The 22675-nt window shown below is 47.1% G+C and overlaps 1 protein-coding gene across 1 annotated transcript in view; it reads right to left on the reverse strand.

Moving 5' to 3' along the window:
• Positions 1–16608, reverse strand: part of ST14 (ST14 transmembrane serine protease matriptase) — a 194634-nt gene extending 178026 nt beyond the window's left edge. The window contains exons 1-2 of the mRNA XM_068124816.2: positions 16489–16608; positions 10796–10944 (exon numbers count right to left, since the gene is read on the reverse strand). Of these exons, the coding sequence (XP_067980917.2) occupies positions 10796–10843 (48 nt within the window). The 5' untranslated portion in view covers positions 10844–10944; positions 16489–16608. The remainder of the gene's footprint in view (positions 1–10795; positions 10945–16488) is intronic.
• Between the last annotated feature and the right edge of the window lie 6067 nt (positions 16609–22675).

Genomic DNA, 22675 nt, shown 5'->3' on the forward strand with positions numbered 1-22675 from the left:
AAGAAACAAAAACCACATTTGACATTTCGAAACAAATAAATTGATCCTTGAAAGTGATGTAAACTGATATCGAACTCAATTCATGGACAGTACTGTGTTAAACTTCGGTACGTTTTCCAGAAGTATCTCTTTATTTTGCACATTAGCCAAAAATTTTTTTAACAAAAACAAAAGTTCAATTACGACTGGGATTGCCGACAATAAAATTACAGTTCAGTACTTCGTGTAACCCCCACGAGCATTCAGGAGAGCACGTACACGTTGAGGCATGCTGTTCACGAGATTTGCCAAGGTTTGGACAGGAATCTCTTGCCATTCAGTGACAATAGCCTGCTGCAATTCACGCACAGGGGTCGGCTGCTACTCCAAGTGGTCGATTTGACGCGTTAATTCTGCCCACAGGTTCTCCATCGGATTCATATCCGGGGACATGGCAGGCCACTCAATATGCTCTACACCATGGTCAGCAAGAAAGTATTGGATCTTGCGAGCATGATGAGGCCGTGCATTTTCATCTTGGAAGACAAAGTTTCCTCGAAAGGCTGCACGAGCAAATGGAAGCAATGTTTCTTCCAGAATGACCCTGTACTTGAACTGGTTCAGGTTTCCATTCAGAACAACCAGGTCAGTTTTGCCCCCTGCATGAAAAGCAGCCCAAACGGTCACCCCACCACCTCCAGTTTGGACTCTTGGCATTATACAATCTTTGTTGTAGGCTTCATGCACTTGTCTGCGCACTCGGACGCGACCATCTTGACGACAGACCAGAAATCTAGACTCGTCACTGAAGATCACATGATTCCAGTGTCCTGGCTGCCATTGACAGTGCTCTCTGGCCCACTGCAATCGGCGCTGGCAGTGTTGTCTGGTCAGGCGTGGCTTTCTCAGGGGACGCCTGGCACGATAGACTACTTGAACCAGTCGTTGGTTGACTTGCCTTCTGGATACAGGCACATTTGTCAGTTGCTGCCACTCAGCCCTAAGCCGATTAGCTGACTTGGTACGGCCATTGCGGACTAACCGGTGCAGCTGGTGATCATCCCTCCTTGGGGTTCTGCGGGGACGTACTGGCCTCGGTATTGGAGTAGAGACACCCCTCTGAGCATTTCGTTTCAGGATCTTTGACACCTGACCTTGAGTGATGCCATACTGCCGAGCAATAGCACGCTCTTTCATGCTGTAATTTCGTAAAGCCACCACTCCATGACAAACAGCATTGTCGAGTTGACGGAACATCTCCAGAGGAAGCGGCAATAACTTTTGGAGACATGCAGCAGTTGTTTTCCACTAATGCAGAACGAAACAACCCTTGTATACCCGACTGCGAAGCCAATCGTCAAATGCACCTGTCCGTACATTTTGCCACGCCACCTGTGAGATAATCCTGTTGTTGACTTCTTGCTGCGACAGACAATCAGTGACATGGTTCTTTTAACAAATAAATCACCAAAGTGTAAAAGAAACTCACCAGATTGATATACTGAGTTAAGAAAGTAAACCCAAGTCAAGAAAAAAAAAATATTCCATATTAAATGCCAAGTCTGTATATATATATATATATATATATATATATATATATATATATATATATATATATATATATATATATATATATATATATATATATATATATACATACACTACATGGCCAAAAGTATGTGGAAGTATGGAGTTGGTCCCACCCCCACCCCCTCCCCCCTTTGCTGCTAAAACAGCCTCCATTCTTCTGGGAAGGCTTTCCACGAGATGTTGGACATTGCTGTGGAGATTTGCTTCCATTCAGCCACAAGAGCATTAGTGAGGTTGGGCACTGATGTTGGACGATTAGGCCTGGCTCGCAGTCGGCATTCCAATTCATCCCAAAGGTGTTCGATGGGGTTGAGGTCAGGGCTCTGTGCAGGCCAGTCAAATTCTTCCACAACCAATCTCAACAAAATATTTCTGTATGGACTTCGCTTTGTGCATGGGGGCATTGTCATGCTGAAACAGGAAAGGACCTTCCCCAAACTGTTGCCACAAAGTTGAAAGCACACAATCGTCAAGAATGTCATTGTGTGCTGTAGCGTGAAGATTTCCCTTCACTGGAACGAAGAGGCCTAGCCCGAACCATGAAAAACAGCCCCAGACTTTACAGTTGGCACTATGCATTCGGACAGGTAGCGTTCTCCTGGCATCCGCCAAACCTAGATTCGTCCGTCGGACTGCCAGATTATGAAGCGTGATTAATCACTCCAGAGAACACGTTTCCACTGCTCCAGAGTCCAATGGCGGCGAGCTTTCACCACTCCAGCCGATACTTGGCATTGCGCATGATGATCTTAGGCTTGTGTGCGGCTGCTCGGCCATGGAAACCCATTTCATGAAGTTCCTGATGAACAATTGTTGGGCTGACGTTGCTTCCAGAGGCAATTTGGAACTCAGTAGTGAGTGTTGCAACCAAGGACAGACGATTTTTACGCGCGATGTGCTTCAGCACTCTGCGGTCCCGTTATGTGAGCTTGTGTGGCCTACCACTTTACGGCTGAGCTGTTGTTGCTCCAAGACATTTCCACTTCACAATAACAGCACTTACAGTTGACCGGGGCAGCTATAGCAGGGCAGACATTTGACGAACTGGCTTGTTGGAGCCACATTGAAAGTCACTGAGCTCTCCAGTACAGCCCATTCTACTGCCAATGTTTGTCTATGGAGATTGGAGATTGCATGGCTGTGTGCTTGATTATTATATATACATGTCAGCAATGGGTGTGGCTGAAACAGCCGAATCCACGAATTATAAGGGGTGTCCGAATACTTTTGGCCCTGTAGTATATATATATATATGTATATATATATATATTTTTTTAAAAATGTATATATATATATATATATATATATATATATATATATATATATATATATATATATATATATATATATATACAGTCACGTGAAAAAGTAAGTACACCCCACGTAAAGTTTTGACTTTTTCAAAATATTTCAACATCCAGCTATTTGATCTTCATTTCAACAATATTGAAAGATAAAGGTGATATAATATAACAAATATCATGAAATATTTACATTTTGTAGTCCATTGTATAATTTAAATAAACATAAATGCAAATTTCGCATGTGGAAAAAGTAAGTACACCCCTACATTTATCACTACTTCAAATACCTAAAATTAGAATCAGGTGCACCAGCTCAGGTGCAAATGATTATAACATCGTAAGAGAGGATCTTGGAGGAACCTGTCTTATTTAAACCGCAGACATTTAGTTTGGTTTGCTCTTTGTTGTTGAAGTGTGCGGCGTCACCATGCCTAGATCAAAAGAGCTCTCTGAGGCCTTCAGAAAGAAGGTTATAGAAGCCTACGAGTCTGGGAAGGGATTTAAAAAGATCTCCAAACAATTAGAAATTAATCATTCGACTGTCCAGAAGATCATCTACAAGTGGAGAAGATTTCAAACAACTGCCAACTTGTTCAGGCCAGGCCGCACCAGCAAATTCAGCCCGAGGGCAGACCGCAAGATGCTGAAAGAAGTCTCTAAGAACCCCAGAATGTCATCACAGGACCTACAGGTAGCTCTTGCCACTGTTGATGTCAAAGTGCATGACTCTACCATTAGAAAGAGGCTGCACAAATTTGATCTAGATGGGAGGTGTGCCAGGAGGAAACCTTTGCTGTCCAGAAAGAATATCAGGGCAAGACTAAAGTTTGCCAATGAACACCTAGGCAAAGACCAGCACTTCTGGAACAATGTGCTCTGGACAGATGAGTCAAAGGTAGAGCTATTTGGCCACAGTACCAGAAGACATGCTTGGCGAAAACCAAAGACAGCATTTGACCACAAGAACCTGATAACTGTAAAGCATGGTGGTGGAAATATTAAGGTTTGGGGCACGCCTCGATCTTGTATACAAAAAAAAAAATAAAGCTTTGCTGCATCAGGGCTTGGGCCGCTCACCATCATAGAATCCACTATGAATTCTTCACTGTACCAGAGGGTGCTTGAGGATAATGTGAGGCCATCTGTCAGAAAGTTGAAGCTCAACCGAAGGTGGACCTTGCAACATGACAATGACCCTAAACATACCAGTAAATCCACCATGGAATGGCTGAAAAGAAAGAAATGGAGGGTTATGGAATGGCCAACTCAAAGCCCGGATCTTAATCCCATCGAGATGTTGTGGGGGGGATTTGAAACGAGCTGTGCATGCAAGAAACCCCTCAAACATCGCACAGCTGAAAGAATTCTGCATGGACGAGTGGGCAAAAATTTCTCCCAGTCAATGTCAGAGACTGGTAGACAGTTATTTAAAAAACGCCTACTTGAGGTTGGTTCTGCCAAAGCGGGAAATACCACCTATTAGAGCCAAGGGTGTACTTACTTTTTCCACATGTGAAATTTGCATTTATGTTTATTTAAATTAAACCATGGACTACAAAATGTAAATGTTTCATGATATTTGCTATATTATATCACCTTTATCTATCAATATTGCTGAAATGAAGATCAAGTAGCTGTATGTTGAAAAAGGTCAAAACTTTACATGGGGTGTACTTACTTTTTCATGTGACTGTATATATATATATATATATATATATATATATATAAATCCTCATGTTTCTACTTCCAAAAACCTTCAGTTTAACACCGTGGTTCTTAACCTGGGTTCGACCGAACCCCAGGGGTTCAGTGAGCCAGTTTCAGGGGTTCGGCGGAGGTCATCCGAAACGCATTGCAATTTTTAAAAATTTTTATTTTAGTTTTGTATCAATTTTGAATCTATGTGTAATTACGCTTATTATTAATATTATTATTAATAATTTGCTATGTATGTTACGAACGAATGGAAATGTTATTTGTAGTTGTATTCCCATCGCATTCATGGTTTCTCTGGTCTGTGTTTAAGATAAGTTGTTTCACACTGACCGTCGTAGGTTGAATCAATGAGCAACTTGGTAATTATTCTGTTGATGGTGCTTACTTGCTTACTTACTGGATTTTGGACTTTGCAGGTTTTCGGAAATTCCAGTGAATAGCCTCGATTCGCTTGCCGTGTGCCGTGCGTCATTGGTCGCGCCTTACTTTGGAGTTGCTGATTAATTGAAAAGTAAGTTGGAAATGTTTGTGGATATGTAGGGCGGGTTCAGAGTTATATTAAAGTCAAAAGTGGATGGTGATTATAAAATATGATTGAATTACTCAGAAAGTTAGGTGGAGGTGATATAACACCTGTGGTCACAATTCAAAACTAACAATTCGCAGTTTTCTATGTAATATTATAATGGGATTTGAGGTGACAGAGTTGGGTAGATAATAAATCCCGTCATCGTAACTATAAGTTATGTTTTCTTCATTAAAATTTCTCAGTTTTCAGAGGGGTACTGATTAATATTTAAGCATGGTCCTTTTTTAATTTTTGTCCTATAATTATTTGCCCGAACTCAATTAAGATCAGTTTGTTACTTTTTTTTTTTTTGCAGTATGTTGACCAAAAAAAGGAAGTGGTCGGAGGATTACGTGCGGTACAGGTTCACGTGTTTGACGGAACAGGACGGAAGTCAGGGTCTTCAATGCATGCTTTGAAATGTCAAGTTGAGCAACTCCAGCCTAGCACCAGCAAAACTACGGGAACACTTCAAAAAACTGGGGGCAGTACAAAGGGGCAGTACAAAGCAGTACAAGGCAAGTACAAAAGGCAAGTACAAGTTTAGTACAAGCAGTACAAAAAGCAAGGGGCAGTACAAAGACGCAACGCTGGATGAATTCAAATTGAAGAGAGTCCGATTCGACGCGAGTGCTACCTTGCCCACTCTCGGATTCGTTCCAATTGACAAACCGATCCTCACCGCGTCATATGAAGTTGCATACCTGATCGCAAAGCAGGGCAAACCGCACACCGTTGGCGAGACACTCATCAAACTGGCCGTGTTGAAGATGGCCAACATCATGCTGGGAAAAGCTGCTGAAAACAAGTCGTCTCTCGTTCCACTCTCAAATGACACCATCAGATGCAGAATCGACGACATGAGCGACGACATCTTCGCCCAGGTAGTTGTAGATTTAGTCGCAAGCCCGATGAAATTCAGCCTTCAACTCGACGAGACCACCGACGTTTCGAATTTGAGCCAGCTCATCTTATTTGTGCGTTATGTCAAAGGAGACGAGATCAAGGAAAACTTTCTGTTCTGCAAGCCTCTCACAATGACAACGAAGGCAGCTGACGTGAAGAAGCTTGTGGATGACTTCTTCAGAAGCAACGGCCTCTCGTGGAACATGGTGTCTGCAGTTTGCTCGGACGGAGCTCCAGCCATGCTGGGATGCAACTCCGGTTTTGGAGCGCTGGTGAAGGCCGATGCACCACACATCATCGTCATGCACTGCGTCCTGCACAGACACGCGCTGGCATAAAAAACCCTGCCTCCAAACCTGGCCAATGTTCTGAAAATCGTCTTTGAAACTGTGAATTACGTGTGAAGCCATGCTCTGAATCATCGCATCTTCAAAGAGCTGTGCAATGAAATCGGCTCTGAATTCTAAGTCCTTCTCTATCACTCTAACGTTCGATGGTTATCACGAGGGAAGGTAGTGAGCTGTGTTTTTGCCTTGCATGTAGAATTAGCCCTGTTTTTGCGAGAACACCAGCATTGCCATGCAACACACTTCCAAGAGTCAGAGTTCATCCTCGCCTTGGCGTACTCTTGGCTGACATCTTCGATGCACTCAATCATCTAAATTGCCAGATGCAGGGCGGTGGAGTGAATGTCATTGAATCTGAAGAAAAGCTTAGTGCTTTCCGAAAGAAATTACTGTTGTGGAGGCGGCGAACAGAGAACGACAACGTCACGACCTTTTCGCGACTGGACGGGTGCGTTAGCGGGATCGAAGATGAGTCTGAAGTTGGAGGCACTGCTGTACCGGGGGAGCTGAAGCAAGCGATTGCCATGCACTTGGATGAGCTGGGAAAGTCATTCGATGGCTACTTCCCCGACCAAGAGCAATATCCAGCATGTGTGCGGCAGCCGTTTACTTTCGACTTGCAACGGCAGATGTCAACGACCAATACATCGACCACCTCATCGAACCTCAGCAAAGCCAGACTCAACAACAACTTCGGTACAACAACGCTCTCAACGTTTTGGTGCCGCCAAATAGAAGGGTATCCTCATATCGCTAAAATTGCCCTTGAGATCCTCCCGCCGTTCATTACAACGTATCTCTGCGAGCATGCGTTTTCGAAACTGGTGGACATTAAAACAAAGAAAAGGAGCAGGCTTGCATGCGAAAATGATTTGAGGGTGGCCCTTGCCAAAACAAAACCACGCATTTCCCAGATCGCCTCCCGAAAAGAAGAACAGAAAACGCATTAAGATGCAATTCTTCTTAATTTTGTCAAATTTGAGGGGTTCCCTGAGTGTTTGGTGAGTTTCGTTAGGGTTCGGTGCCTTTAAAAAGGTTAAGAACCACTGGTTTAACAGTACTTGGACACACCAGAGTAAGCAGGCACAAATAACCCAAGAGACTCCAGTTGAGAGGGAGCTGCGACTTTCATTGGTCAGCTGATCTCTATACAGATCAACAGCAGCCGTGACCGAGGAGCAGAAACAGCTGACACTAACCATGGATATATAAAGTCAAAGTCAGTGCCAGAGTAAATGAGAGACATGGATGGGGGAAAATGTGAAGTTTTAAAAGGTACCAACCAAGTTCCACAAATATTAATATACATCCTAACTTGGGTATTGTCATCCTCGAGAAGAGGAAAGGGGAAGAGGCCCCTAACCTAACATTTTGCAAATATATTTTGTACCCCTAACCTGTCCATGGATACCCTGAAACACGTATGTAAGATTTGAGGGAATTGGGCGAAGGAGTTTTCGATCTTGAAGTCCGAGGCATTCATAGTAAAAATCAAACATCAATCCCCAAAACAACAAATTTGAATACCATATTATAAAGTAAAACTGCAAGTCATAATGAGAGAACAAACAGAACTGCAGAAATTTGTTATCTCTAAATACTGGGAACATACCTGCAAAGACTTAGTTCACTTGTCAAATTTTTTTTCCTCTGGTACATCAATCAAATCACAAACAAACCTTGACCTCTTAGAAAAGAAATTTAACGGTGTGAGTCAGAGCATCACTCAAGTGCAGTCTAGTTGTTTTATAACCTTGTGCAAAGGCGTTTCATGAGCTAATCCAACAAATACAAGCTTGCAGTCTCAAATACATTCAGTGCAATTATAATTCCTTCTAAATAACGAGTCAAAATAATAATTACTAGCATACAAGACCTGTTGCTTCGCTGACGGGAACACCAGTCTTTTCGTAATTGAAAAAAAAAAAGGTTGTTGGTGTTTGGTGTTAAAAAAAAGATGACATTGAATGAAAGAAATGGGGGAAAATGTATGATTTGGATTCGTGGAGATTCGTGGAGATTTGGAATCAACGTGGTGGATAAAACATATTTGTAGGGAGAGGGATAAGTGGTTATGTTTACTTCCTGAGAGCAGTTTCATTGAAATCCGATCTCAAGTTAACAAAGGAGGATTCCTGGGAGATCCTGCTCTCCATGCAGAGATAAGCAGCGTCACGTGTTGGCATTTGCGTTTTGACACGCGAGTCCATGTACCCATAAAAAATTAACAATTTTTTGGGGATCAAAAACATTCCTGGGAGTTGCCCGAATCCACCGTAGTTGGATTTATTGAAATCCGTTAATCTGTTCTCAAGTTATAACACGACAAACAGATAGACAAGGCTCCTATAATAATATGGATAAATGCCCCGTAAATAATGAGTCTAAATAATAATTATAATGCCTCCCTTCAGAGGACATAAGCTGTTTTAATGTCACAATTTCAACCAAAGAAATTGATTCACATCTATAATGTGTGTGTGTGTGTGTGTGTGTGTGTGTGTGTGTGTGTGTGTGTGTGTGTGTGTGTGTGTGTGTGTGTGTGTGTGTCAGTGTGTCTCCTTCATCCATAACTCCAAAACCATGAAACCTAGTGGCCTGAAACTTTGCATGCATACTAAGGGACCTCCAAATGGGTGCATGGATGAAAAACGGGTGTTTGGGTAAATTTAAACACTTTATGAAGATAATTAATGGGCTTATTATAATTAAAACTAAATACAGGCTTACCCTTGGTCAGCTAGCATTCCACTCACAAGGGTCTTAATCCACCATTTTGTTTCGGCCTAATAAAAAAATGGCTTGCCTTGGGACCAAGATGACCTCTCATGGACCAATTCAAGTATATAATTGAAATTTGTCTTCAGATTTGAGGATGGGAGCTGAAGGACTAAAGTGTCAAAATCTGGAGTGAAATCTGAAAATTTTAAGAAATTACCAATTCTTAAAACTAACCTTTCAGCAAAACTGTGCTCCCTTTTTCTCCATATTTACACAAGAAAATGTGATATTGCCAAAGCATTAAACTTAACTTTTTCTACTGTTCTGTTTTTCTAGTTTTTCCCCTTGTTGAGTGCAACAAAAAAATTAAGCAAGTGAAGGCTCCTCCAGCGTGAGCAGTGGCTGTGCGACCGCAGCAGCTCGGTTCTCCATGCATTAACTTAACATTTTTGTCCCCGGAGTTAGAAAGTCAAAATAATTAGAGGATTAGAATGAGTAAAGCAATGGGACAAGTGAACTACTAGTTCACGAGAGAATTGAAAAATGTTTTCAGTGGCTACAAAGCAATGAATCCCCACACCATGACAGTGTGGCCGAGAGGTAGGCACACTCACTCTAAGTTGTTTAGCCTGGGTTCTAATCGTTTCACATTTTGTGCGATCTGCTTTCATTTAGGATGATATTTCATTTCATTAGGAGCTTGGAGCAATGTTATCTTCTATAAATCTATAAAAAAGCGAATGAGACATTATTTGTTTGTGACGCTACTCCGCTGAGCTCCCAAGGTTAATCATGACAAAACTTTTATAAGATCACTTTTTTTTTTACCACAATACACCTTTATTAGGGGGGTTTTAAACTCGTTTTCTCACAATTCATAACTTGTAAACACACGCCACCAACTGTCACTGGGAAGGGGTGGAAGTCCGGAGGAAGTGGAGGAGGAAGGAGGGAGGGAGTGGGGGTGGGATGGAGTACGACGAGGTGAGAGGAGGGAGTGAGTGGGGGTGGGGTAGGAAGAGGTGGGAGTGGGGAGGGGAAGAAGTGGGATGGGTGTCCAGAGGGAAGGGGAGTGGAATGGGAAGGGGCATGGTACAGGTGAGAGTCTGAGAGAGCTAAGTTGGGGGAAGGTGGGAGGATGGACGGGAAGGAGTGTGGTGGGAGTCTGGAGGGAGAGGCTGAGTGGGAGAAGGAAGGGGCTGGGGTGGAGGAAAGTGGGTGGAGGAAGGTGGGAGGATGGACGGGAAGGAGTGTGGTGGGAGTCTGGAGGGAGAGGCTGAGTGGGAGAAGGAAGGGGCTGGGGTGGAGGAAGGTGGGTGGAGGAAGGTGGGAGGAGGAATGGGACGGGCTGGGAGATGTGACCCAGCATTGCAACAACGGGTACCTTTGTTGGTTTCTAATGAAAAAACAAACATGTTTTTGTCTTGCAGCATGAGCTGCATTTTGCTATATTCATTCAAAAAGCAAAGTTTAAAATGTGTTTGCTCTTTTTCCTCAAGTTAAAAGCGAGCTATGTTTTGATTATGTTGATCAGTCATTCATTTCATAAAACTTCAGAAACTACAAATAACAAAAATCCCGCCCCCCCCCCCCCCCAATCCACAACGACCACAACGACCTTCAATGTCTGTTTCAAATACCACATTCATAAACGACATCCTTACCTCATCTCCTGCACTAATTCGCCGTCCATTCCGTGCATCTTTGTCCATTGCAGAAACTGGAAACAATCAAAGCTCGTTTGCTTTTGTTGGGAATCTGGGACCTAGTATTCTGTTTGCCACACAGTCCAAACGTTTATATAACAGGATGCCTGAAAGACACAAGAATAAAGTTACACAGAGAAGGTAAGAGTACTGGTACAAAACGAGATTGTGGTTGAGCTTTGGTAAATGTGTAAGCTTTCACTATTACAATGTTATCAAATTACATTGAGCTATTTGTATCAAATTATTATGTTCAAGCATACGAGATTACAGCACATGCCGATTTATGATACTTCTGAGCTGTTAATGAAATGAAGAAATATCTAAAATGATAGATTGTAATATGAATGCTGGAAAAGGAAGAAAACAACGACGTAACTTTATGCAAGCATACATTTCCATGATACAATACATCCCCACAAAGATATTGAGATCCTTTTTAAAGAAGTTAATCATAAATATGTTGGAAGTTTATAATATGCAGAGAATGTTTAAAAAAAAAAAAAAAAAAGGTTGCATGCGTGTGTGTGTGTGTGTGTGTGTGTGTGTGTGTGTGTGTGTGTGTGTGTGTGTGTGTGTGTGTGTGTGTGTGTGTGTTCATGCTCGACACAAGGAGAAAATAAGATGAAAGCGCCAGTGGTGTTGGATTCCTGATAAAATTCAAGTTGACTGGAAATATCGTGAGGGACAAGAGCATGTCTGACTGAACTGTAGAACTGATTATTAAATTGACAAAGAAATGTCGATGATAATTGGGAAGGAATTGATGAACCAATGGAGGAATGTCGAAATACTAATCCTGTGTGGTGGGATGTTGCCATGGGATGTGGTGTCTTTATGGGTGACTTCAAAGCATTGCCATCGGATGTGGTACGATGGACATACATAAGGAGCAAAGTAAGAGTAACATTAAAAAAAGACTTGAATCAATATATATATATATATATATATATACTACACATACACACACACACCGTTGGCGAGACACTTTTAGATCTCCCAATCTGAGAATATGAATGAATGATCGTTTTAAGGCCATTTTCCCCGCTAGAGCGGGGGTTAGCCTTGCGGGCCCCATGACAATCATGGTTCCCTGTTTGAGGCAATGTTTTTATGGCCGGATGCCCTTCCTGACGCCAACCCTTGGTCGCCTCTTACGATGCGCAGGGATACGGTGTACCTATTCTAAATCGGGGTACACACCGTGATCATTCATCCCAGCAAGCTGGTACTCAATTTGCCGACCTCGGAAGGATGACAGGCTGAGTCAACCCCCCTGGCGTTAATTCAGCGATCGACCGGGATTCGAACCCAGGATCCTAGGATCCCAAGCCGGCACCCTAACCGCTAAGCCAACACCAGGCTCGATCTGGGAGAACTAAAATTAGATTATTTCGCCCTAAGGGCGAAACCAGGTCGGTAACTGAGTTTGTGCAGGCACATATGATTGTATCTGACATAAGATCAAAAAATTACATACTGCTGGATGGCTCCTCCAGAGTCTGGCAGGCATGGCGTACGTACGTGGTGGTGACGTCACTGCGTGCGCTCATTAGGTTGGAGAACTAAAATTAGATTATAATTGGTTACTCCCAACCTCATCTAGGCGACACCATATAATGAGTGGATACCAGAGATAATGTACCATGCGGCAGGCGGTGCTTATCACTCCCATTAAGGTACAGCGATAGCTGAATGGGATACCTTAATGGCGGTTCACCACTGATAGTATGGAGTAGCTTAATGACTGATATGTGACACCGACAAAATGATTAGATTTTGGTGAAGATCCGGCTACTATAATTTTTATTTTTTTTACTAGATTTTTTTTACAAGAATCCGGCTACTAGAAGATCTGAATATGAATTCGGATATGAGAATTATTTGATTTTTAAGTGATTCTTCACCATTGGGAAATCGGGCCAAAAACGATACATAGCAGGATATCTCAAAAAGTTACGGATGGATTTGGACGAAACCTGTTGGACCGGTTGTGTGTGTGACAAGGACAAATCGATTCAATGTTGGTGAAGATTCGTATCCGGATCCGGCTAGTATAATTTTTAAAGTGATTCTTCACCATTGAGTGATATGGCCAACCAGGCGGAGGTTTGCTCTCTACTGAGTGCTGTTCTAGTTTACAAGTGTGATGGTGGAGATATTCCGTACATGGAGGAGTAATCTACAAAATGGTAAAGTTGGCTTTCGAGAGAATCAGACAGGTCATTGACACAAATCAAGAATTATGCAGGTTAGAGGCTGTTGCCTTGTTGCTGCCCCACCATAAAGGGGAAAGTTAATGGGAAACAACACCATAAAGGGCCACTCACTATTTCCCCTCATAGAGGAAAATCAGATAACTAGTTCAGCAGAGGGCCATGAATACCAAATTTAGACAACTTAAAAATCAAGGCTGGATGCCAAACAGTATGAAACTCGAGTGATATCCAGACAGATAACCCTAACCTCTTGTTTGTGGTCCATGGCATCCATCTAATGGTGTGTTCGGAGCAATGTATCCATGGTGGAATGGTCAGGTCGGAGGGCAATCTGGGTGTCAGTTACAGAAGATATAGTGTCTGAAGTTGGCTGCAATGATCGACCCCATTATTACACTGCTTATGAGTCTCGACTTGAGGAGAGCCATTTTGGAACCTTCCTTAACGATGGGAGTGATGTTTGCATCTTTCCAAAATGAAGGAAGTCGCTCATTCATGATGGAACTGTGAAAGATAGAGGAGAGCGGGTATGGCAGGATTGAAGCACAGATCCTGAGAATTTGAACACTTATGTCATTAGGACCGGTTGCAAAGGAGGTGTCGAGCTTCATAAGAAACTTCTCCGCTATGGCAGGAGAGAAGTCCACATGCTGCAGGGAACATTCTGCATATGTGAGAAGGGTGGGTACAGGCAGAGATGGATTTGTGACCTTTTTGAGTGAAGACAAAATTCAATAACTCTTCTTCTCAAGCAGGGTCCAGCATGACTCGTTCCTTTAGGAGGGAAGGAATGAAAGAGGACTGTGTACCAGACACAGAGTTAACCAGCTACCACCAGGCTTTTGAGGATGGTGAGAGACTAGATAATTTGGATTGCAGATAGGTCTGATGTTGGACTCTGGATTTTAGTAGGACAGATAAAATGGTTCCGAGCTGTGTGGAGATACTTCAGGTTACCACCCGTACAGTTTTATTTCCAGCAGGAGAATGAGAATTGTTTTCTCTTGATGGCATCCCCACATACATCAGTGTTCCATAGTTGGGGTGGACAGAAAAGTTGAATGTGGGTCTGTTGTAATGAAATTGTGAAGAGAAATTGGTCTGTTGTGGAAGAAATTCCAGATGGCTAGAGAAGGCCATGGAAGAAGTACACTAGAGGAAGACAATCGATTCGATGGTGAGGCAATTTAAAATGGCCTCAACTAGCATATAATTGGAGAATGGACCCTGTGAAGAGAGGCCCTAGTGCTGCAGTGGACTGAGAGTGGCTCGTCAAACTAAGTAACCTCAATAGGGAAAGAACAAAACAAGAACCCAAAACTTTATAATTATTTGTGGAAACATTTTTTTTGATATTCAAGGTCTAAGGCTCAGAATGGAGCTGACACTGACGTGCGCACACGCACGCACGCACAATACAACCACGGCTGGGGGGAATTGGCATCACTTTCCAGGATACTCACTGGGTACCAGTGACGTCACAGCAATGGCGCCGCTTTTCTCTCCGCTCTCAGCGGGGCATTTCTTCAGGAGGAATTTCCTCCTCCCCATGGATGTCAACCGATGGGGATTGTCCGTGCTCTATCATTTTTAAATGCTGAACATCAAGCAAGGAAGCAGGAAGTACCCTTTTGAAAGTCTTTGGTATGAATTGGCCGGGGTTTGAACCACTGACCTCCCAAACCCAGAGTGGACGCTCTAACCATTAGACCACCCGAGTCTGGTATTGAGCACCCAAATCGATTTTCATTGATAAAAGTTGGTGCGCCCTTTTTAATACAAGTATTTTGGTGGAACAAAATAAGACACGAGAGCTTTATCTTCGAAGAAACCCCCTCGTGTCATTTTGTTTACGATTCCCCCCAAGGTCTTTGACAAACAATTTATCGTATCAACTAAAACTTGAGAAGAGCACGAGCCCTTCATCCATGCAAAAGGGCTTTTCCTACCACATGTGGGATTACTTCCTGTAACCATACATGACCCCACAATTACTTATACTATCACAAAAGAGCAACTTACCACCAGCCTGCATAATCATGCCATACATGTCCTCGATCTTTAATAATCTTGCATCTCTCTTTTTCATCGTTTGTATTGTTCCAACTCATTACGCCAAACTTTCATCCCCCATATAAATCGTTTGGTTTTCCGTGAGCCTCAATTTACTCCTCAGCAGGTATTTGCAGTTATTATCATACTAGTAAAATGCCTGACAAAGATGACGGGCTGAAACAGTTTATTCGACGGCGCAGCCTCGTGAGCGTGCCAAAATCTGAAGCTTTGGCCTAGTGTCAGGTGTGCATTAACTTCTTTATTTATTAGACATCCTACAGACAAAAATAAACACTCATTTTACACTGCACGCGTTGCACATCACGTGCAGCGAATGTCCCCTCCCTGTGCCTTGTATTTAGTGTTATTTTAAAAAAAAAGCTTCTGTACACCGCCCTTGAGGCTCGGTTTGCAAGCCACCGTCTACAATTCCCAAAGAAGAAACATAATTACTCTTTTATGGAAAATGGTTTTCTAGTTTGTTTTATCCTCAAAATAGACCGTTGTGAACACATTCGTGTTAAAAGATTGGACTTTAAAACCTACCCTTATGAAGGCGGACAGACATCTGTACAAACATACACACTGACATTGTGCATTATGTGGTAGCTTGTAAAACTAGAACGCTACTGTACTCAGTCGAGTGCATACCTCCACCAGGATGAACAGTTTACATTGAGTATCCCACCGATTGACTAGATCAGGATCTTCACCGAAATTGAATCAATTCGTCCTCGTCACACACCCAACCTGTCCGCAAAGGTTCATCCGAATCGGTCCACAACTTTTTGAAATATTATGCTACATAACGTTTTTGGCCTTTTCACTCAATGGTGAAGAATCACTTAAATAATTTAAAAATTCTCGTATTCAGATACAGATCCGGATCTGCACCAAAATTGAATGAATTCGTCCTTGTCACATACCCAAAGTGTCCACCAAGTTTCGTCCGAATCCGTCCAGAACGTTTCGAGATATCCTGCTCACAAACAAACAGACGGAGGTGAAAACAAACTCCGCGTCCACCTTTGGTGGCGTAGGTAATTACAATAACAGGTAAATAACCTTTATTAGTGATTATCCGTATAATGGCGGGTTTAATGTTACTAGTAATAGTAATAATAAGTTGAAAAGTCAATAGGAGTTTCAACCGGGTCCAATTCGAAAAGAAAACAATACGTTTTGTTCGTTCGCCTATCACGCCAGCCGATCACACTGTAATACTAACAGGTATCACTACAGTCATCAAACAACCCCAGGCAGGTCACACGACCGCAACCTGGCACTCAAACAACGAGGATCTCTAAAAACCTTTATAGCGTATATTCACATTTAACAACTTATCACCTGCACGGACACTAAACACTCTAAACTCACCGTTCCGACCGCAGAAAATAACGAGTTTCCCTCTCACTCAGCACCTTTTCGGTTCCTGCTCTGGGCGGATGACGTCACCAGGTGTGTACATCGCTGACTCGTTCAATGACGTCATGACGTCAGCTGTCACGTAACGTGCTCGCTAATTCCGAGTAACTTGGACAAATATATAAAATGTCGGTACAAAATTAAGCAACAGATGTATTTTAGTTTAGGGGGACTGCATGTTCGTTGTTCGAGTCCAGTCACCTTGTAGTCCGGCTGTATACTTAATGCTAATTGAAAAGGGAAGGGGTAAAAGTCGAAATATAACTTTGAATGAAAAGCACGTGATCATTGCGTGCCCTCCCCTTTACTTTTAGGCGGTGACACACATATATAGTTGTGCTGTGAAAATTTCATTTGTCTTCTAACTTTCCTGTTAACCCTTCATCAGCTTTATTTGCCAATCCTCACGCGTCTTCCGCTCGAATAAAATCCACCACAATCACGCGGAACTCCGACTCCAAGTGTTTGGTGGAGACGTCAACACGTGCTCCACAGGGAACGGGCGAAATTGTTCACTCATATATTTAAATAATTAACATACTGCAGTGTCCATCCAGAAAAAGATCATGATTAATCAAAAAAAGGCTACAATGGGCGGGTAAAAGCTAGGACACCTTGGTAAGTGCGCTGAAACACCTATTTAAGGGTAGTTGTCAAGGGTAGTTGTGAGTAGGAAAAACCGAAACACTAAGTGGAAAGTTAAAAGCAAACTCACGTTATATATGTAGCTGAAGGAGCTGTGCTCCCACGTAATCGGAAGAATGGACGCGACAAAAAGCTGGAATTCGTCCGAGTTTCTTTATTGTCACAAAACAACTCGGGTACTCTGAAAAGCCCGTTTATCGGGCAGCAATATATATACACACATTATCCCGGAGCGTTTGCCCGGGAAAGGCGAGAGGGCGCGTGGCCGGGCGTCCTGGCCGCGGCCTGGCAAGTCGAGAGCGGGCGTGGCCGGGCGTGCCCGGGCATGCCCGGGCGTCCCGGCCGAGGCCTGGCAAGTTGAGCGCGGGCCTGCCCGGGCGTCCTGGACGAGCCCGGCATGGTGATCGCTCCGCGTCCTTGGTAGGTGCAAGGCGATTGTGTAAACCCAGCGGTAGCCGCTACACACGTCCCCCCAGAATCGACTTGCACCGGCAGGGTCAATTTGAGGGGGGTCCTGATGACCCGGCCGAAGCGACCCCTGGCGGGTCGTGGGGGGGGGGTCCGGTGTGGTGGTGGGCGGTCGAGTGGGGGGCACTGTGGATGGGGGGCGGCCTCGCCGTGGTGGAAGGGCCAACCGCGGCGATTGGTCGATGTCCACGTGCGCCGGCTTGAGGCGGTCCACCGCAATCCGGTCCGACCTGCCGCCGATGTCGATGACGAACGACTTGTCGTCCCGTCGCAGGACCCGGAAGGGCCCGTCGTACGGCGGCCGGAGTGGCCCCCGATGTGCATCATGACGCACAAAAACATACTCCGCTGTGCGAAGCGCTGGGGGGACGTAGGACTGGGGGTCACCGTGGTGGGATGTTGGCACGGGGGCAAACCGTCGGGCGGCCTCCTGGAGGTCCGAGCGCTGGTGAGCTGCGGACCAGGGACTGGTAGCGTCAGGCACGAATTCGCCCGGGACGCGTAGCGCCTGGCCATAGACAAGCTCGGCGGTGGATGCCCGGAGGTCCTCCGTGGGGGCTGTGCGGAGGCCCAAAAGGACCCACGGCAGCCGGTCGGCCCAACCGCCGTCTTGAAGGCCGGCCATGAGCGCGGCCTTCATGGAGCGGTGGAATCGCTCGCACAACCCGTTGGCTTGGGGGTGGTAGGCCGTAGTACAGTGGAGCTTGACCCCCAGGTTGCGAGTGACCGCGCCCCACAGCTCGGAGGTGAACTGCGGTCCGCGATCTGACGAGATGTCCGCCGGTGCGCCGAAGCGGGCGACCCAGGTGGCGATGAAAGCCTGCGCCATGTCGGCGGTGGTGGTGGAGACGAGGGGAACGGCCTCCGGCCACCTGGTGGTCCTGTCCACCATGGTGAGCAGGTGTGTGAACCCCCGTGATGGGGGGAGGGGGCCCACCAGATCCACGTTGACGTGGTCGAAACGTCGTTCGGCACGGTGAAAGGTGCCAGGGGGGCCTGGGTGTGTCGGTGGACCTTGGCCTGTTGGCAGGCTGTGCAGGTGCTGGTCCAATCGCGGACGTCCCATCGAAGGCCGTGCCGGACCAATCGCGCCGACACCAGCTTCTGGGCGGCCCGGGTGGGAAAGGCCGTGGAGGGAGGCGAAGATGCGGCGATGCCAGGTGACGGGCACGATGGGGCGAGGCTGGCCTTGGGAGACGTCGCAGAGCAGGGCAGTGTCCGCGAAGGGGATGTCGGCCAGGCGGAGGCCCGTGTCTGCCGCCCGGAGGGCTTGCACCATGGTGTCGGTGGTTTGGTCCGCCGCCATAAGCGCGAAGTCCACGCCGAGGTGGACCGCGTTCGCGCTGGCCCGAGAAAGACAGTCGGCCACGGCGTTGTTTTTGCCGGCGATGTGCCGGATGTCCGTGGTAAACACCGACACGGTGGAGAGGTGGCGCTGTTGGCGGGCCGACCACGGCTCCGTGACCTTGGCCATTGCGTAAACCAACGGTTTGTGGTCGACGAACGCCGTGAAGGGTCGGCCCTCCAGGAGGTGGTGGAAATGGCGAACGGCCAGGTGTAGACTGAGGAGCTCACGGTCAAACGTGCTGTATTTGAGCTCGTTCGGCCGGAGCTGCTGGCTGAAAAAAGCGAGTGGCTGCCAAACCCCATTCACCCATTGCTCATGTACGGCGCCCACCGCGTAGTCGGAGGCATCCGTGGTGAGGGCGATGGGAGCGTTGAGCACCGGGTGAGCGAGCAGTGTTGCGTCGGCGAGGGCCCGCTTTGAGCTTTGGAAGGCCGCGTCCATTGCTGCGGACCAGACAATGTCGTGCTTGGCCGGCTTGCCCCGGAGGGCTTCGTAGAGTGGCCGCATGAGTTGAGCAGCGCAGGGCACGAAGCGGTGATAGAAATTCACCATTCCCAGGAATTCCTGCAGGGCCTTTATGGAGCGGGGACGCGGAAACGTGGTGATGGCCTCAACCTTGGTTGGCAGCGGTACGGCCCCGTTCTTGGTGATGTGGTGGCCCAAAAAATCAACGGCCGTCGTGCCGAAGTGGCATTTGGCCGGGTTGACGATGAGGCCGTGCTCGCTGAGGCGCCCGAACAGTGTTCGGAGGTGGAGGAGGTGCTCGGCCTGGGACGTGCTGGCGACGAGGATGTCATCCAGGTAAACGAAGAGGAACGGCAGGTCACGCAGCACGCCGTCCATCAAGCGCTGGAACGCCTGAGCCACGTTCTTGAGGCCAAACGGCATCCGTAGGAATTCGATTAAGCCGAACGGCGTGATGACGGCCGTTTTAGGGACGTCGGCCGCCCTGACAGGTACCTGGTGATATCCCCGTATGAGATCGATTTTTGAAAAAATGACCCGTCCTGCCAGACGGGCAGAGAAGTCTTGGATGTGCGGGATCGGATACCTGTCGGAGGTGGTAGCGTCGTTAAGGTGGCGGTAGTCGCCACATGGGCGCCAGCCGCCCCCTGGCTTTGGGACGATGTGTAGTGGCGAAGCCCACGCGCTATCGGAGCGCCGCACGATGCCGAGGTGTTCCAAAGCGTCGAACTCGGCTTTGGCCACGGCGAGCTTGGCTGGGTCGAGGCGGTGGGCTCTGGGGTAGACCGGCGGGCCCGTGGTTGGTATGTGGTGCTCGATCCCATGTCGTACCGCGACGGCCGAAAACATCGGCCGCGTGAGGGCCGGGAACTCTGTGAGCAGGCGAGCAAACTCGTTCGCCGCCGGGAGGGCGCATGCCAGCTCGGTCGGAGCGGAGCTGCTCAATGTGCATACCAGGGAGCTGAAGGTCTCGGCGTTGATGAGGCGACGCCGTTGGACGTCCACCAGCAGTCCGTGTGCGCAGAGGAAGTCGGCGCCTAGCAGAGCCATGGGCACGTTTGCAGTTACAAACGTCCAAGTAAAGCGTTGGCTGCCGAAGCAGAGGGTGACTTTGCGCGGGCCGAAGGTGCGGATGGCCGATCCGTTGGCCGCAACCAAGGAGGGGCCGCAAACCGCGGACTGCCTGTCCTGATCAGAGGCGGGTATGATGCTCAGTTGGGCGCCGGTGTCGCACAGGAAGCGCCATCCGGACGCTTTGTCCGTGATGAAAAGTAAGTTGCCCGTGTGGCCGGCACTCATGGCTGGTAATGAACGCTGGCCCGGCCGTTTCCCGGCCTGCCGAAGGTGCACGGGGGTCGGCATGTCTGGGCCTTCTGTCCGAACCTGGCATGATAGTAACACCACGCTTGGTCAGGTGGAGGCCCCGGTCGTGGTGCTGGAGGTGGTCGGCTCGGCGTTGCGGCCGCCAATTGCGTCGGCAGTTCGGTCGTCGACCGTGCCGGGTGCTCGGGCGCCATGGGCGTTGCATCGGACGGGGGTGGGCCCCAGGTCGCTGCTGCAATGCGTTGGCCTGCCGCGGAGATCTTGTCGGCTTCCCTGGCGAGGGCGCGGGGATCCGTGATCGTCGTGCTCGCCAGGGCGAGGCGTACCGGGCTAGGCAGCTGACGGAGGAACAGCTCCCAGAACAGGAATGCTGGAGAGTGCTCGCCGAGCAGCGAAAGCATGTCGTCCATTCACTCGGACGGGCGCGTGTCGCCGAGCTCGGGCAGGTCGAGCAGGCGCCGTGTGCGTTCCGCCGATGAGAGGGCGAAAGCATCGAGGAGGAGCTTTTTAATCGCGCCGTATTTGTCAGCGGCTGGCGGGCTCTCGAGGAGGCTCAGGGCGCGGGCCGCGGTGGCTGAACCGAGCGCTGCTACCACATGGTGGAAGCGGGTGTCGTCGGCCGTGATGCCTCGCAGGGCGAACAGGGAGTCCGCCTGGGCGAACCAAACCGCCGCGTGAGCCTCCCAGAAGGTAGGCAGTTTAAGGGCAACTGCCGTGTCCATGTCGGTAGGTCACCAATGAAGGAGCTGTGCTCCCACGTAATCGGAAGAATGGACGCGACAAAAAGCTGGAATTCGTCCGAGTTTCTTTATTGTCACAAAACAACTCGGGTACTCTGAAAAGCCCGTTTATCAGGCAGCAATATATATACACACATTATCCCGGAGCGTTTGCCCGGGAAAGGCGAGAGGGGGCGTGGCCGGGCGTCCTGGCCGCGGCCTGGCAAGTCGAGGGCGGGCATGCCCGGGCATGCCCGGGCGTCCCGGACGCGGCCTGGCAAGTCGAGAGCGGGCGTGGCCGGGCGTGCCCGGGCATGCCCGGGCGTCCCGGCCGAGGCCTGGCAAGTTGAGCGCGGGCCTGCCCGGGCGTCCTGGACGAGCCCGGCATGGTGATCGCTCCGCGTCCTTGGTAGGTGCAAGGCGATTGTGTAAACCCAGCGGTAGCCGCTACATAGCTATGTATGTTAAGGTGGTCCAAAAATTTTAAGATTGGATTTTCATTTCTCCACAGGCCTGCCCCTATTCCTATTGATGAACGTAGTTTGTGGTGAAAATTTGAGCTTGATTGGACAATATTTAGAGGTTGCTCAAAATGTTGACAAATTTTAATGAATAATAAGATACAGAATTTTTAGCATCATACATCAATTCATAGATAATTAGCTATTTTCAATTACTCAAATTATTTATTATTGTTATTGTTGTTGTTTGTTTGTAAACTAATAAATAATTATGTACAATGTACCATTGTACAATGTACAAGTATGTTCAATTGTTCATTGTTCAATGTTCATTCATATAGTCAAATTAAGATTAAAAACAAGTTTTTTGTTTTTTTTTGTTTTTTTTTTGTATACAGAGTCGAGGCTCGTGAAAGAGCTAACATTTATCAAACAAACAAGCAAACAAATTATATAAAAAGGGGAGCGGTCGACAAGATGGGGAGAGAAGGGGAGGAAGCACACAAACACAACATTTGAGAGCAGGGACATCGGGAGATGTTTTTGGAGGGAGAGGGCCTGGGGGGAGGCAGGATAGGTATAAAACGCAAGGACACCAAGGACTTCCAGGAAAGACGTCAAAAGTCACCTCAAAAAAGTGGATTTGGGGTGAAATTAGCGGGGGTAGAAAAGATCAAGGTTTTGGATTGGGGAAGAGAAGAGATGGTGGT

The sequence above is a fragment of the Myxine glutinosa genome, chromosome 1 (assembly GCF_964187855.1).
Source record: "Myxine glutinosa chromosome 1, kmMyxGlut1.1, whole genome shotgun sequence".
NCBI lineage: Eukaryota > Metazoa > Chordata > Myxini > Myxiniformes > Myxinidae > Myxine > Myxine glutinosa.